The sequence below is a fragment of the Ornithodoros turicata genome, chromosome 1 (genome assembly GCF_037126465.1).
Source record: "Ornithodoros turicata isolate Travis chromosome 1, ASM3712646v1, whole genome shotgun sequence".
Lineage (NCBI taxonomy): Eukaryota > Metazoa > Arthropoda > Arachnida > Ixodida > Argasidae > Ornithodoros > Ornithodoros turicata.
Genome location: NC_088201.1, coordinates 120671008 through 120689278, shown reverse-complemented (window position 1 = coordinate 120689278; position 18271 = coordinate 120671008). Strand labels below are relative to the sequence as shown.

The following is an 18271-nucleotide window of genomic DNA, read 5'->3' as shown; positions in this document are numbered from 1 at the left end:
TCTACATTGGTCAAGGATTCAGTTCCAGCCCTATGCTGCTCAAAGCTACTTGTGTGCAAAGCTGCCACTGCCACTGATCACAGAAAAAAAAACAAAAAAAATTGATGGAGCTGATAGCAGTTCGCTTCCTTAGGCCGCTACTTGTTAACTACACTTTCGGTGTTACTGATAAGAATTACTCCTTCAAATATTTTGCAAGGAAGCCTCTTTCAAGGAAATGCTTGAAGCTTTGATCATGTTCAACCAATTAATAAATGCTCCTTTTTCGCTCGCTTTTTTCGTCCGCTTTTTTCGTCACTTGATCATTCTTTTAAGCATCTTTGTTCAGAGAAGCTGTGCACAAAAAGTGTGTGACATCTTATCTTAAACAACGGGAAACAAGTATCTCATGCTGCAGACGATCGCCGGCATCTGTGAAAAAGCAGCAATTGCTGAAGCCGCTGGCAACCCCAGTCGTGGCCCTGTTTTGGTGGCGGCCACGCATTGTACTGCCCGTGACGGCGGCGGCCTATTGTTCTCCGACTCTTTTGCCAGGCACTGAAGGATAGAGGAGGCACTGGTCATGACGATGCTGTTGGTGACTGTAGCTATATGGAATGGGCCACTATCAGATATATTGGCGTCTTCCTCTAGCCACAGAATGCCTGTGTTTAATATGTGGTGCGGTGATCGGCTGAAGGTGACGACATCCCAGCTGCGCATGTCCGTGTAGTGCAGGAGGTGTTAACCATGCTTTCTTTTGCTGGGTGGCATTCCCCAGCACCCCGCAGCAGCAAATGGACAAGAACAAAAAGAAGGGGAAAAAACGTAGCACTCGCACCTGATACATTTAAGAAAAGGAAACAGCTTTGCATACATAAATAGAGTGTCCTGCGCAAGTCAGAATTTTTTTTAGCTTCATCCGACCTGCAATCCGTGTTCCATTACAAAATGAAACTCTCACACATGTCTTTCCACAATCCTATCCACACCGAGAGGCAACCCAAGCATGAGCTCTGGGTGCTTCTCAAGGCTCTCCCTGAAGGGTTATGCTTGTGTGTAGGACCCTGTGTTGTCGGGTTTTATGTTTTTTTGAAAATCTGGGGGGGAGGGGGGTAAAAATAGGGTTTTATTTTGGGAGCTATAAAATAGGGTAAAACGGGATGATATCGCGTGGAAAAGTAGGTTTTCAGGTTGAAAATAAAAAGGCAGCGCTTCTTGCCTTTGGGGTTGAGATGAGATGTGGAACAACTGTGCTGAGTGTCCAACGCTTAGTGTTCTCCAGTGCCCGTATTAGTGGCTGAATTGATGCCTTGCAAAGTGTGTTTTTGTGTTTCTTCAGATTTTACCGAGTGATTATGATGCAGATGGGGGGTAAAAATGGGTGTTACCCTAAACCGCAGCGCCCTAGTTATGCATATGGAAGGCTTGTTGTACCCGTTGACCTCGTTGTTAGATAGTACATATGGAATCAATGATGGCTCTAGGGCGACTTACTAGATATTCTATGTTCCTCATTTTTGAAAAACTCGAAACTGTGGGCTGCGTTTATATAAGTGACATGATGTTAGAAACATCGGTTGCTAAAGTGCAATGGGAGTTGCCAGAATTATTTTGCTTCAGTTCTTTCTTTTCTTAGATGCAAGGATGGCTGAAGGCAGTCTAGTTTTTGTCAAAGAAGAACCTGTTGATGCTGAATTTCCCGATTCACAAGGTGGCCACAGAAACGATGAGGAACATCAAATGGGTAATTATTTGTTACTTGCTTCGACTACTTTGTACACGCATTACCGTGGTTCCCACTGGTCCGTAAAACCCAGCCCACACGATTTCTGTAGATGGGTGTCTGTCTTGCATTTTTTGGTTTTTGTTTTCTCCACCCACCCTAGTGATACGACCTAGTGTTGTAGTACTGGGTGGCAAGGAAGTTAAAGTAGCACAGAAGTAACTTATAACACCCTGCTTCCTTTCTATAAAAGTGTTAAGTAGGTCAGTAAGATGCACCATAAGAAGTAATTCACATCACAGAGTCATAACTATCGCAGAAATTGAATTTAAAGTATGCCGCAAAAAGTGACAATGCGCAAAAGTGGTGGAGAGCAGTACCAGCCTGTGATCTGCCTGGGACATCACGCTGACGCTACAAGGATTAAGCTTGCTGAGTGGTCAGGAGAAATGTCTGCTACTCCGCTGTCGTCTGCTACTCGGCTGTTCGGGTTTCTGAAAAAGCATTGCTCCTGGCTCGGTCATGATTCAGCCGCTCCTTCTATCCCCAATTCTCCGGGAGATCTGGCAAAACTGGTTTATGGCGGCAAAAGGACAAGGCACTGACCCCACTGACCAGCGAACCAGAATGAGTTGCCCCTGTAACATCATCGGTGACGTGGCATCATGCTTCTCCTCCTCGTCCTACCCAGAATGGAGAGTTAAGTGTGAACGTGCGGAGCCATGTTTCTGTGAGCTTTTTCTGGGAAACAAATTACACTTGCAAACACCTTTCAAGCTACTCGGTAAAATGATACACACACTTTCATCAGACCTCTTAATCTGAAATTTTTTTGGATGGCCCTCTGTACTCCTCTAAGTCTCTTCCCACTTCTTCTTTCTAGTTTCTTTTCAACATCTATTAAGCTGATTATTGCAATTCTTGCAGTGGTCCTTGAAACCCACGAATACCCTGAAATTTGAAAATGCCATTTTCAAGGTCTGGAAAACCTGGAATTTTTTTACAGTCCTTGAAAACCCTTGATTTGCATCTTGTTTGTTGTTTTTCTTGTTCTCATGGAGCTGCCTGTGCAAATTATGCTTTTCCGAAGTCAGAACTGTAGCTTCGAAACCACAGAACTTAGGTCTCTTTAATGCAATAGGAATCAACAGCAAGAAACGAACGTCATCCTCTATTCTATTAAGAAATTTTTCTTTTGTATTATGATCTTTAAAATTCACAATTAAAATCACTTCACTTTACTTCACACTGTGTATTACATCCCAGACAAAATTACGTCTGAACCTCAAAACGTAATTGGAAAACTCTTGAATTCTCGTTCCAAAATTCAGTGGGAGCCATGATTATGCTGAATGGTGGTGTGGAAAAAAAGTAATCAAAACATGTGATTGCGACTGTACACTTCAAGAGAAACCGAGGCCTTTCATACCTGATCTGATTTTATAGTCTGAATGATGTGGGGTAGCTAGCAATAACCCAAGACAACCGTGAAAGCTGCGGAGGGAACATAGACCAGTAAGATTCACAGAAACAACAGGAACAACTGCCAACTTACAACTTAGATTTATTACGTGCAAGGAAAAGTATTTATATTGGCTATTCAAAATTATAACAGGGTGGGATACATCAGCACACATACCCGAGCTGGAAATATCAAACTTTCTACCATGTAGTTATAACTAGAGGCTGAAGTTTTAGGTTTATCCTGATACTCCCCCGAATTTGCGCTCCGAATTGAAGGGCGCCTCATTAGGGTGAAGCCCGATTTTTGCCCGGCAAATTGCCCTCATTGAGACATCTGTAGGAATGCACACTAACTTGTTTTGCAGCAAATGCAGTTACATCACTGTTTGTACCAAACGAGTATGTACAGTTAGTTTGAGTAATTGAGCCTGATTTCTCCCTGAATTTAGCATCCTGAAAGTTTTTCTGTCCGAATTCACATGAATTTATAGCGCATGTTTATTTACACAATTTTCACCCACCGAATTTAGAAAAAGATATTTCCCGAAACACTTCAGGCTTTACTTACTATACACATCCAGGGCAGAGATTAGTGTGTGCCCAATTCATAGACCATGCAAAGAAGAACTCTGAGCGTGCTTGCTGTCTACTTTGTACCAGACATGAGCAGAGTGAATGCCGGATGCTTGCTGCAAAGAGAGCACTTTGGTTTCTTCTTACACCTTGCCTGATGCTACTTCACCTAAAGGGAACGAATTACATTTGTTGCTGAACAAAGGTAATTCAATCAGCTGAAGATAGTACTCAGCAGAGACATACTCAGGGTTAAGTGCAGAAGAATATCAAGGTTCACCGGGTCAGTCACTCGTGGGTTTCACGGAAATACCCGGAGCAGTTCTGTACAGTTTCGTTGTCTTCAGTCACGTTACTGGTTTGTGCAGGGCCCCGAACTCTCTTTGCTGCAGCCATGTCCATTGGGAAACACTCACAAAGTCACTCTGTCTCAGTTCCTGTGTCGGAGACAATAGTCCGCACAATACACGGTTGGTACTATTGATGCCTGCAGCCATGGGTGACACACTGCACTTTACACTCGTCACAGATGTCCAGTCATGAGTTTGTTTAAATCTCATGACAAGCTCACTTTGGTCAGTGTACCTTTATGTTTTTCGAAGTCGCAGTCGGACTGGAAAGTTTGTTTATGGTGCTGGGACTGCACTAATGAAAATGACCTTACGCAGTGTCACCTTGCTGCACCGCTCTGCGTCTGTGGTCATGAAATAGAGATACATTATCGTAGAGTACACAGCTTACATTTTACAATTTTAATTGTATGAGCAAAAGCATCTCCATAAAAGTACAGTGCACTCCCACTAAACGAAACTCGGTTAAACAGAAATTACAGATAAATGCAACAATAGGGTCACCATTGGTTGCTTTCCTATATAGGGTGTTTGCTCTAACGTGTCCAGAAATTTTATTTAAAGCGAGCGATAAAAGAGAAACGAGCCCTACTTTTCAGCTACTTTACTAAGAAACAGGTGCTACTAGTGAAGCAGTACCTGTTTCTTACTCAAGTAGCAGAAAAGTACCACTTGCTTCTCTTTTATCGCTCACTTTAAATATAATTTCTGGACACGTTAGAGCAAACACCCTGTATATGCAATGATAAATATATGATGTTTGTCTTGTACAGGTGAAGCAGTTCAAATATTTAGGTTTGACCTTCAGTGAAGACCTTCATTGGAATAAACATATTAATAATGTTCTTAACAGGGCTAATTCAAAGCTGTATTTCTTACGAAGAACTCTTAAAGATGCTAATTCTAATACTAAATTACTCGCATATAAAGCTTTAGTTCGCTCAGTGTTAGAATATGGTTCTGTGGTATGGTTTCGGACATCAACCACAAAACTTAAAGATGTCGAGCAGACTCAGCACAAAGTGATGTGCTTTATTTTAAACAAATTTTTGCGCAATGACTCACCATCACAACTGTTGCAATTAGCAAATGTTCCCACGCTGTCCCATCGACTGCTAGTTCAACAGTTAAAAACTCTTTGGCTAATCTGGAATAATCAGACGTGTATTAATTCATCGTTATACATTAATCTGATGAACAGAGGTAGTTCTCGTAATAAACATTCCAGACATATTGACCAGTACAGTTTCCACTCAAACTATTTTAAGGAATTCTTTTCTCCCAGCAGCTATCCAAAGTTGGAACAGTCTCCCTCAGCAAGCTGTTGAATGCAACATGCTATCTTCTTTTGTTGACTGTATTGAAGTGTATTTTAGTTGAATTTGGCAGGCAGTCCTTTTACACCATTCATTGTATTTGCCCTCCTTCTATGGCGTCGTAAGATGCTGCAAGTGTTCTAAAATAACTAACTAACTAACTAAATAAATAATAATAAAAAATCTTCGGATAATTGAAACAACCTATTTTGTGTACTATGGGTAAATGGAACATATTGGAGGTACCGAGATGCCGGCGAATGTGGAATAGTACCATTCACATCTCGCAGCCCGGGCAGAAGCCCTAGCCAAATGCACTATATCAGTCACTTGTACAATGTTAGACTTAGCTCGCATCCACACACGGGTATTCATGAAGTCTGTCAAGGAACAGCCACATAAAGTGCTTTCGCTTGCATCAATGTTGCAGATAATTCGGGGACATGATCGTGTGAACAAATCAAAAATAGAAGCTGAAATTCGATATGCGAAAGTTAACCCTGTCGTCATAGCAGGCCACACATTGAATGAGTATGTGGACAAAAATTTTCCTTATTTTTGATAATGTGAAGTGAGTGGTATGCCTGTGGTGAGAGATGTGAAAAGTTGTCACTCAACATGTTTGTGTACTGCAGTGGATCCTAGTATTGTTGTCCCTTGTTTATTCACCTTTTTTTTTTTTTTTGCAAAAGGTGATATATCTGTATTCAATATATTTTCATTTGGAACTTGGACTTACGTGGTGATTCAAGCACCAGCTTGTATAGAAACTGCGCAAAATTGAATGGGCCACACTTTTGCATTTTCTTTTTTTTTCTATGAAAAGTTCTGCTGGTTGCAGACAATAAATATGTCGCAAGGTCAGAGCTAGGGATCCGCACTTTTGATGTTTGTCCCAAAATGCCCCAAAACACTTGCAAAATATATTATATGTTTTTAAATTTGGCACATTCCGAAAAACTCCGAATTATACTCTTTGATTTGGGGCTACACGCCGAAAATGCCGGTACCCGGTTGCGTTTTTTTTCTTCTTGGGTATCGCATTTCCGTTATTCTTTCACCACGTTTCCACGTGGAATGTGGGGAATACTGCTCTAGTCTTGAGTTCAGGGGAAAACTTTCTCTTGTAAACAGATTTATCCGTTGGTCAAGGGGGTTCCAAGTACATGTGGAACCCTCTACCAACGGAAAGGAAATTCTTCACATTCTCAATGTCCTCCTACTATGCTGCCCTCTTTTCATGAGCCGTTATAGCTGCCGATTTTTCAGCATCTGTTTTTGGAACAAACAGTTTAAGATGTCAAAAACATTTTAATTTTGACAAAACATATACATAAACAAGATATAAACGTAACGTATATATAAATGACAAAGAACACCCGCCGAATCTCCCCAGGAATAAATGCCAAAAATGTGTAACCCTAGTCATAGCCTATCACACAGTAATTACGTAGTAGAAAAGTCGAAGCAATGGGCATTACAGACGCCAAAATAGAGTGCTTCAAGGAGACGAAACAATGCATTTGAGTGAAACTCGTGTTCTTCCTACCTACACTGTTTATTATGTGTCTCACGAACGTATCAAAACCCTATCAAAATTATACCGCATACTGAAAACCAGTTTGATGTAAGCACCTGATACACATGATAGGGATCACATCTCATGCATCTTGCACGTGTTCAGGTCAGTCCACCCATATAGCATTGATAAATGAAAATGACCTCTAGAAATGTTTCGTAGATCCTCCTTGGACTCTTTAGATTTTTTTCTTTCGCTTCATGCTGGCTACCCCATTTACCAGTAGTTACAAGTAGTTAAACAGCTTGTTCGTGGTAGCCATGGTCGTGCTGCAGACCTGTGACGTGGTGGGTTCTAATCCTACCACTAGATCTGCTGTCCAAGGGTTTCTCTGTGATTTCGGGTTGGCATTCTAGATGAATGACTGCACAGTTTTGCAAAGTCTGCCCAGGACGCACACTAACACCCCCCCCCCCCCCCCCCCCCCCTCCTTTCTGCTGTCCTCTCTCCTTCTTATCATGTCTGTACGCCGCACATAACCACAGTTGTTTGACGATGCCAACAGAATTTTATAAAATGAAACAGTCTGACAGGTTTGAGGGCAAGGAATTTAAAAAAATAAACATAACAGACACTCTTAGCCAGCTTTAACACACTCTCCATGCTCCGTTAATTGCCACAATATCGATGCAGACCATTCACTAGGTCAAATATAAGCTATGCAGCCTTGTGAAACTTAATGATGAATTAACTTAAAAAATGAAGCCTAGTTAAATGTGTTGAAATGCATGTATATTTTGAAATATAATATCAAGTAGGTCTTCATGTGGAGTAGTTCTAACGTACTTGAATAATATGGTCAGTTAATGTATTTGTCAACGTGCTTTGCTGTTGTCGATCAAAATTTCTAACAACTTGTGATTTCTTTCTTCAAAATATATTTGAGAAAGCCCAAATTTATGAAATCACATTCTGTTGTAATGAAAAAAATGTGGCTGCATGAAAACTAAAAGTGCTATTCTGTGCTAACACTGGGAGCAAGAGTCGGCATTTCATGGGCGAATGAGTTGTGAGTTGTGGCGAACTCAGTAGGTAGAAAATGGCATTAAGGCAAATGACATTAAAACAATCTGTGTGGCAGTGCATGTATGACATCACACTAATGTCATGCAGAACGAGGAACGGACCCTCATATGGGTGTTCTTTGTGTTGTCCTAGCCCTACTGTGTTCGGTGCAAGCACAGGATTATTTCCCAACCTGCTTATTAGTTAATGTGTTAGAATTGTGTTAGACTTGCAAAGTATTATAAAATGATTGTGATAAGCCTTTATCTTTTTTTCTCTCTGCTTGGAATTTAGCTGCAGTTGCTGATGATCCCATCTGTGTCAAGGAAGAACCGGAAGACACCAGCCTGTCTGCTTTGTCAGACTACCATGGGTGCAATGAGGAATTCATCACAGATGACTATCCAGGTGATATATTACCCTGAGCTGCAGTTGGCCCTCAATATGGACATGACTAAAATGTCTCTGAAAGTGTTCATAAATTGAGGGATTTCTAAATAGAGATTTTTAGAGCTGTGCGAATATTGGAAATTTCGAATATGAATCGAATATCTAATGCTGTTCGAATGCTATTCGCAACCTATTTTCAGTATTCGAAATTTTTGAATTTTTTTCCAAATAGTACTGAAGTAAGGTATCACTTTCGCTATACTACAAGTGGGGTCCACCTCATGTCATCCAAGAGTTAGGTGAAGCCCATTTTGTGTTATACCATTGTTTTTTTTTCTCCATTCTCTCTCTGCGAGTCGATTGCACATCTAGCTCGCTTTACCCTGCTTACAGTATTCTGTCACTAAAGTCCAGAACTTCTCTGACCTCATGGTCAACACTGTATACTCTGGGCACTGCATGTTCCAGTAAATGTACTCCCAACTTTCAGAGTTATGTTCAGTAACAGATAGAAGTATGTGAAGTTTCTAAAAAAAAAGTACAATACATTCACTATGTAAACAGAAATGAGGAGACGCACACAATGCAGGCTGCACGGATCATGTTGACAAACTCTCAATGCGGTTCATCCCACTAATGCAATCTACCATACAGGGACCCTTCTCTCACGATATGTTATGTTGCATGAAAAGTCTCACAAGTTTGGAGCAGAACATCATTGAATGAGCACAACACCACAAAATATTTCACCATGAGGTATGAAAAATTATTCAAATTGGGCCTTTTCTGAGTACAGTAAACCCTCGTTAACTCGAACTCGCTGATCTCGAAATATCGGTTATCTCGAATATTTTTCGCGTCCCGATCCATGTCCCAATGCTTCCTATATATTTGGGCCCTTTTAACTCGAAGCCTTTTTTTGCCCGAGTACGGATATCTCGAAATCCCATCACCGGTAGGTCAGCGTACCTACGGCTGATAACGTGCATTCTTCGGTCCCCGAGGCTAGGTCAAGGTCAAAGCGTTTCAGTCCTAGTGACTCACGCCTCACGCGCCGCTAGCTGTGGCAGGCAGACAGCACTACCCTTTCCACCCAACGTCACTCCTCCTCCTCCTCCTCCTCTGCATTCGTCCGAGCTTCTTGGAGCTTCTCTTTGTTTTGTTCTTCGCGCCGCCATGATGGCTGAACAACGCGCATGAAAGTCCCTGACTTTGGAGCGGAAGGTGGCACTTATCAAAGGCCTGGTAGAAAGTTCATCAAGCCAATAGCATGAACTCTTTCATTCATGCGGGTTTCTGGTCTTCCATCGCCGTACCGGAGCCAGCAGACTAGTTCAGTGGCTGTGATGAATTGTGCAACGACGTGATGCGCCACGCATGTTTTGGGGAGAGTGACTTAGGACTTGAACATCGAGGACTATGCGCTTTACGACGGCGATGTTCCAGTAGCGGTGAACTGAGTGATACAGAAATCGTCGAGAGTGCCCGCGGTAGTGACGTGCCGGGAGGAGCCTCTCATGCGTTGCATTGAAGTGCTTGAAGATGCTTTCTTGTTCACAGACACAAATGCCAAGCAGATTGCTATTACGGAGTTATTCAGTGTCAGATGACGTTAAAAAATAAATGGCTTCGGAATTGTTTACGAGCCCTATTACTGTAGAAACGCTTTATTTTTAAGTTTCATAACATAGCGCATTGTAGTAACATCGTGGCAACGTAATTTTCGCTGTCCGCTTAACTCGAAACCCCGCTTATCTCGAAATTTTTTCCGGTTTTTACGACTTCGAGTTATCGGGGGTTTACTGTATTCGAATTCGATTCGCCTTCTGAAGAAATTATTCGGATTCAATTCGCAGTGGAAACTTTACTATTCGCACAGCTCTAGAGGTTTTCAATAAATGGGAGGATTGGGAAACACAAATGAAAGGAGAGCATTATGGAACTTGGCAAAAACCACATTTTATCTCTTGAAATACACGAGGCTTGGATCCCACTGGTCCTTGAAACCCTCGAATATCCTGGAATTGGAAAATGCTGTTTTCGAGGTTGGGAAAACCATGAAATGTTCCGTACTTCTTGAAGGCCTTTAACTTGGTCCTTCTCATCCTCGCAGCGCTGCAGTGCGAATTCCATGTTCACGGAGTCAGAACTGTAGTTTGGAATACCAGCAGGAGTTAGCACTCATTGTAATAGCAATCAGTCATGGTGTGGAAATGTCACCCTCTGTTGCGTTCACCAGACTCCCTTTCTATTCAATGACCTTTAGAGGGATACTTCGCAAGAATTTTAAAACAAGTTATGTGAGCATCATACCGAACACGAACCACCGCCTAAACACCGAATACAACATTCACATTCATTTTGCGTGAGTAGTTAATTTGTAAATGATGACAATAGCAAACCGAAACCCAAATGCGAAGGGCATAAAACAGAGCTCCATACTACGGCGGTTTGTCCGGAGGAGTGTTCCATGACACCACCTGGCATTGTCGTCTGCTTCAAAGCCTGCATTCTTTCTTCCTTGCGAGATGATGTCAGCAGTGTGCTGCTTGCTTCACAGAGGCGAAGCACTCGCTTCGTAATAATTCGTTTGAGTAAAATCTGCATAGTTTTGGACCGCAATATTTTGTACACGTGTTCATGACTTCCCAAAAATTACTGATATACCACAACCTTTGTGGTGACTTTGTTGTGGAGTCCCACTTTAACATTCCGGAATCCTCATTCACATTTGTGAACAGATCGTTTTTGTACAGTCCCCATGTGTTGCGTTGTGGGATACCTGTAGCTCAGAACATTGAAGTCCTAGCCATAAATCAGGTTTTACATCCCGTTAGAGGGTCCCTGATAAACCCTCAAATTTTTGTCCGAAAACTAAGTGGGAACCATGATGAAACATCTTGCTCAGGGTAAACATTAATACAGCAGAACCACAATACAGGGTGTCCAGGCTAACGTGCACCAGGGTCTTAAAAAAACATGGTGCTTCATGCGCGAGTGAAAACGGCAGAATATTATGTGAAGTCACGTGTTCTAATGGCCTGTATTTTTTCATGGTTGCGATTAATTATGCAGAATTAATTGATTAAGCTTTTCATTGTTTGTCTCGGGGCTGAGACGTGAACTAGAAAGCTGTAGAGTGTTTCGAGAAAAACTGATTGCAAAGGTTTCCTGCAGAGTATGCCTTGTATGGAATATTTTTTACTGTCCCCGTGAAACCCGAAAGTGTACCACGTTACCATCTTTTCATTGACGAGGTGAGCGTTCACACAGGTTTACGCACAGAGTGCACAGGGTGAAGGAAGATGAGGAACATCTGCAAGAGACGCTTCCTTCTCTGCCAGTCTGTTACACAATACTCACAGTGCATACGTCATGATTATGATAAGAGGACACTATCTCACCTACCCAATGACAGCTACAAGCGATGTGTACCTTTCAGAGTGTAATACTGAAGTAATACCAAAGTATCCCTTGCAGCTGTTTGTTATGTTCTGTGATCTTAGTGTCTGAATCAGGTGGATGAAGGCATGGTTCCCACTGGTTTTTGAAACCCTTGAATACTGTGTAAGTTTAAAATGCCATTTTTCAAGGTCTGGAAAACCCTGGAATTTTCGCATAGTCCTTGAAAATCCCTGATTATGAGAGCCTGAAGTTTTAGGGTTTAACCTGATTCTCCCCCAAATTTGCACCCCGAATTAAAAGTTGCCTCTTTAAGGTGAAACCCGATTTTTACCTGACAAATTGCACTCATTGAGGTGTGTGTGGGAATGCACACTAACCTGTTTGGCAGCAAATGCAGTTGCATCACTGTTTGTACCAAACCAGTACAGTTAGTTTTGAGTAGCTGAGCCCAATTTCTCCCCAAATTTAGCATACTGCAAGCTTTTTCCACCCAATTCGCATGAATTTAGAGCACATGTTTATGTACCCAATTTTTACACCCCGAATTTAGAAAACAGTATTTTCCGAAAATTTCAGGCTGTATTGATTACGCATCTTTTTCTTATTCTCGTGGAGATGCTAGTGCAAATTCCGCCTTTCTGGAGTCAGAGCTCTAGTAGTTTTGAAACCGCAGGATTTAGCACCTAATGCAGTAGGAATGAGCAGCAGAAACCAGAAGTGCTTGAAATGAATGGCATTGTATTGACCCAGCTCCCTTTCTACCCTATGATCTTAAACTTTTCAGGAGTCATCAGTCACGTTTGTGAACAGATCACTATTGTGTGGTTCCCATGTATTCTGTTGTGTGGTACCTGTAGCTTACAAATATTTTTGTCAAAACTGTGTTTTACATCCCTGGCAAAATGATGACTCTGTCTTAAAAAGTCCTTGAAGGACCCGTGATTTTTTGTTCAAAAATTAAGTGGGAACCTTGGAACACGCAAACGGAGAGCCAGATAATTGTACTAGAGACACATTGCTGCTCTGCCCCATGTAAGAAAAATATGTGAAAAAAAAAGAAAATGAAAACACATATAAGTAGGGTTGGACCATTTCTGGTTTTATTTTTGTCAAAACTGACATGTTTATTCGGGTACTTTTCGTGTGAAAAAAAAAGAAACATTCTCTTTACAAATTGCCAAAATTAAAAAATCTCACAGTAAATGGGTAACAACCTGCTGCGTGCAAGGCTGTTACAAATTTTTGTGATGCTGCTGTTGTGTGTGTGGTTACAAATGCAAGACTCAATGCAGTATGCAATAAAAGTTGTGAAAGACAAAACGGAAGGCGAAAAAAGTATTGCAACAGTTAAACACAGAACTCTGACCCTTGGTAAGCACAATCATTTTATAGTAATTATGCTCCACTACAAGTCCACTATTGCACATGTTCCTTTTGCACATTAACTTTTTGCGTCTTGTAGTGATAACACGAAACCGTTGTTAAGGTGTTAAGGTTGTTAAGGTATTTAGCAGCTGCTGAACAGCAATATCAGCTGGGCCTTCAGATGCTCATTCAGAGTTCTTTGTGGCGTCTGCATGTACCGCATCCTGCTGAAGCTTTGTTCCACATCACAGCTTCCATTTGGGATGCAAAGTAACGACAGAGCTACAGATGCAAAGGTTGGGTACCTAGATGATGCAGTCTTCCAATAGTTGAACACTACAAAGTCATCATTTGTGGGAGGGTCTTCCTGCATATATTGTCCAGACTCAGATTTGAGCTGATCGCCACAATCTGTGACCAGGTAAAACAGTTCTTTGTAGGAATCAAAGTCCCTCGTCATAGATGCTATGAAGGTCTTGTCTTGCATGGCAGCCTTTCGCCACATATCCAACTGGGATGGCATTTCTGCAGTGCCCGATAGGTTCCTGCTTGTGGTTTCTTTCCACTTCTTGAGGATGTGATTGCAAAATGTATGGCAAGTTGCCTTGACAGTGGTTCTCGCATCCTTTGGCAATAGTCCCAGCACGAGGCGGGCCTTGTGACTGGTGCCAGTGTTTACTGGTGCTTTAATGCCAGCGAGGACTTCCTGAAGTCTTACATTTGCAAGGTGGTCGTACTGTGGGAGCAACACCTCCACACGTTCTAGCTCTCGTTGAATTTTTGTTACGGGTTAGAGCGCTTCAAGAACTAGCACACCTGCTCCATATAGCTCCTGCTTTTTGCCAGTCAACAGGCTTCTCAGTTTCTCCACCTTTGCGTTGCCACCACTGTGTACTTCCAGAAGCTCTCTGAGGCAGTCCCACATCTCGAGTGTCACCTTCAGTGATCTGTAAAAGCTGTACCACTGCTGCGGTACGATTTCTGGTGTTTCTTACTTTTTTTCATATCAGGGAGTGGGATGCCATTGGAACTACACAACTCCTGGTACTCCTGGTAGAGTCGGTTGCTGTGCTTGAACAGGGTGCTGACGTTCTTCAAGACAACCTGCTGAAGGTCCCTGACACATTCTGAAGTGATAGCGATTCCGACGGTGACGTGCATCAAGTGAGGCACATCCTTTATGTGCAGAATCTTTACTGCTTCCCTGTCGTTCACATCTTTCACCATCCTTTGCATGGGCTGTGCAGAATCACTTCAAATCGCTATCACGCCTGTCCACGGCTTGCCTAGGGATGTCAACACTTCGCAAAACACATTTGTGGTGGTATGCGTTGCATAGCTTCAGTCGCTTTACGTCTACGAGGTAGACGACCTTTTGCTGTGCCTGGTTGCTCTAGAAACATATTAGCATATTCACTGTCAGGATCCCATTACATCGGGTGACTCTTCAATGATAAAACTTAATTTTGAGTCCTTGACGTCATCGCGAACGTCTTCTAGGTACTTATTGAGCACCCTCAGCGTTTTTTTACGACGGAGCTGGTGGCTTGCAGGCATAGTTCTTGCAGCAGCGCAATATTTCTGGACAAAATTTGACGAGTGGTCTGTCATTGGTCATCATTTCCAACTGGTTATGCTGCCTACCAAGACCGTGTTTACTTTTTTCTTCAAATTCGTGTACTCTGAACACGGGGGGTGTCTTAGATTTAAGAAAATACGACGTGCAACCGAGCTACTGTACACGACATGAGCAGCATGTCGCTGAGATTGAGTTTAGACAAGGTGTTGAACATAGTACAACAGGTTGTACGTCCCTTTGTCTGCCTTTCCCATGAGTTCACTTCTGCCAATTAAAGGTATGCAGTTTCAATTGTTCGATCACGATGTGAACACCCTGGGCCATAGTGTAACGTATCTCCAGGTGAAACTCCTGCAGGAGTTTGGGGGGGGATTTATCAGCGGAAGAAAAACGGAAAAGGAAAGATAAAAGGGCAAGGTCAGCGATGCATCACGCCAGCTTGCTATTCCTTAAATAAAATAAAATAAATGAATAAATACAAATAAATAACTGCTTCCCTCAATAAAAGAACATCTCCTCAATAAAAAGAAACCCGGCTCCCAGGAGTTTGGAACTATGCGTGGTCAGCATAATTAGGTCCTTGTGTTTTCTGGATTTTTGTTTTTTTGAAGATTAGGACAGGTAAAAAAGAAAGTATTTATTTCAGCAGCAGCAGGGTGAAGTCGGGTTATATCGGGTGGAAAACATACTTGCTGTTGGAGAAAAAGGCCACTCGTCGTATTTTAGATGAACCTGAGATGCTGAATAGCTGTGTTGAACGCACAGTCCTTAGCATTATCCAGTGCTCGCATTGGTGGTTGAATTTGTGCTTGGACATTCGGGGGGCATTTCGGTGGGGCACTTTCAAAACAGTACTGAGTGTTTTGAAAGCACACAATATTCCAAAGTGACTCACAGTCCTTCTCCATTTTTCCTCCCCCTCCCCCCCCAACACAAAAACAGAAATGGATGCAAGCGACTCCATCCACATTAAGCGAGAGCCTCAAGACACCACAAGTTTATTTGTCCTGCCAGGAGAGTATGGGAACAGGGAAGAACCCATGACTGACAACTGTACTGGTAAGTCAACAGAAGGATGATCCAGCAACGTAGTGATAGTATGCTAAGCATGATGACTCCTCAGGCCTGGAGTCTATATTTTGAACAAGGCAATGACACAGGCGTTGTATTTAAAGAGACGGTAGCATATGGAAACCCATCTATGAAACAAGTACCACCATGTTTGGCATCAGCTGATGATTTACTTGGTAGATTTTGTTTGGTAGAAAAGCGCTTAGATGTTAAATAAACGAATATCAAATATACAGCGCTGGTTCTGCAGCTGCGGAGGCACCACGGCATCTGTGTGATGTCCCTCCCTAACGGGAAGGGTGAGAAGGAGGCATGCAGAGGAGAAAGGCTTTGTTTCCCCAAGTTCGTCTGTGTCACACGGAAGCGACATCCCGTTTCACAAGGCCGGGCTCTGATTGGTGCAAGAGCTTGGTGTAGAGAATGACATTCTTCCCCTTTTCCAGGGAGGGTATTCTGGCATAAAATAACGTATATTAGCATATATTAATTACTCTGTTTAAATCTGTACGGCATTAATTCTGTGCAAGCTGAGAAAATGAAAAAAACACTTGAACATTCTCTAAACATCTGGCGTCTGTTCTTTCTTTTTATTTATTATTATAATTATTTTTTTCAATACTATCAGCCGATAGGGCCACAATAGGAGTGGTCACACAGCCATCAAGAACTGAATATAGGCATTTGCACAAAACACCAGGTCTACTGAAAATACAACTCTAAGGCTGACATGAAAGAATCAATACTGGAAGAGCTAATGACACTCAAAGGCAATTGGTCCCACTCCCGAATAGTGCGAGGGAAAAACGCAAACTCCAAACAATCTGTGTAAAATCTGAATTCAGTGAAAAGTCTGTCATGGGTAGATCACAATGCACGATTTGAGTAAGCTATCAAATACTTCACAATTTATCTATGTGAAGTAAACCTTTATCAATAGTTTATAATAGTTTTAATCAATTCATGTCAAATATTTAGCCTACAGTAGAAAAACCTGCCAAGAAGCGTAGAAAAGAAACAGACACAGTTGAGCTATACTCATTATAAATAAAACGAATAGCCTTATTTTGCAAAGCTTTCAACTTCGACATGGCGGATTTTGTACGCGGATGCCACACAGGGCTTGCATACTCGACGCCAGGTAGGATTAGAGTTTTCTGTGCAATCATTTTAGTGTCTGATGTAGCATATTTTAAGGACCGTTTAAGATACCACAACTTTTTTAAGTTTTTTTAACAACCTCCTGCACATGCATTTTGTAAGACAAATCTGAATCAACATACACTCCACTTATAATTGTCAACATGGTCTGACAACATGGTCGCTTGTTGTGTATTCCGCCAAATAGAAGTCATTGCATAAAGCCCCTAGCTTCCCGTGAATCCGCAACTGTGCCAAATTTTGCGGAATTTTGCCGTTTCTCGCGGAATCTGCTGGAAACATCAGAATCTTGTGTGTTTCGTTGAATAATGTATAGGTAGTGATTTTTGCGAGGAACTAATTATCGCGAAATTTGCGAGCGCTCTTTTCTCCACAAATTTAAGGTCCAGCGAAATATTTGAACCAGTGAGAGAAAAATATGCGAACGAAATGCGTAAGAGATGTGACACAGGACTCTGAGTAAACTCGAGGTGTTCCGTTATTCTCCACTGCAAGTGTAGACAGTAGTGCACCCCTCATGAATCTTGCACGGCTGTAAGCATCATCTTATTCCTGTTCCTTGTAAGCCTGCATCATCCAGGCATGCAGATTCCTTTGTAAAAGCTGCTGCATCACTATCGAGTGCCACCTGCTCATTGTGGTGAAACGAATGACAGGAGACAGGGCAATTCGGCAATGACCCAGATACCATCCGAGTAAGGACCCTCTAATAGCAGCCCTCTAAGCGAGAAGGGCTCAAAAGGAAGACAAATGCAACAGTTTATTACCCAGTTTTGATAGCTTTTCTTCTTCCTAGAAGTTCAAGGTGGATGGCAGCTAAGACGCCTGATGCAGGGACGATGCATCACAGTTCTGCGAATTTAGGTTCCCCTAATATTTGACTGATCCTGGTTCACCGCAAATTTGTGAATTATTGAGCCAGCGAATTTAACCACTTATACAGTATTTGATGTATCTAGAGCTTGAAGTTTTTGGGAAATATTTTTTTCCCAATGCAGGGGGTCAAAATCAGGTAAATCAACATGTGCTGTGAATTCATGCAACAAGTGAAAACCCTTCCAGTATGCTAAATCTGGGAGAAATCAGGCTCTATTACTCAAACGAGCTGTACTGATTTGGTACCAGAGGTGGGGAAGTTACTTTTATTTTGTAGTGCACTACCGTTACTCACTACTTTTACAAAAGGTAACGCGATACGTTGTTCATTACTTTTGTGGTAGTAGGTAACGCATTACTAACACCTTTACTTCTGATAAGTAATGCCATTACTTTTGCATTACTTCACCAGGAACCCTTATAATATGTACCACA

General features: G+C 42.0%; 1 protein-coding gene across 9 annotated transcripts in view; it reads left to right on the top strand.

The window, feature by feature from the left end:
• LOC135378564 (uncharacterized) overlaps positions 1-18271 on the top strand; it is a 61006-nt gene that overhangs the window by 11948 nt on the left and 30787 nt on the right. For 7 of the 9 annotated variants that reach the window (XM_064611610.1, XM_064611614.1, XM_064611609.1 and 4 more), the window contains 4 exons: positions 1619-1726; positions 4111-4212; positions 8287-8400; positions 15674-15790. In XM_064611610.1, coding sequence (XP_064467680.1) covers positions 1619-1726; positions 4111-4212; positions 8287-8400; positions 15674-15790 — 441 coding nt within the window. Of the gene's footprint in view, positions 1-1602; positions 1727-4110; positions 4213-8286; positions 8401-15673; positions 15791-18271 lie in introns of all 9 variants that reach the window. The other 2 variants (XM_064611615.1, XM_064611617.1) reach the window with 2 other exon arrangements.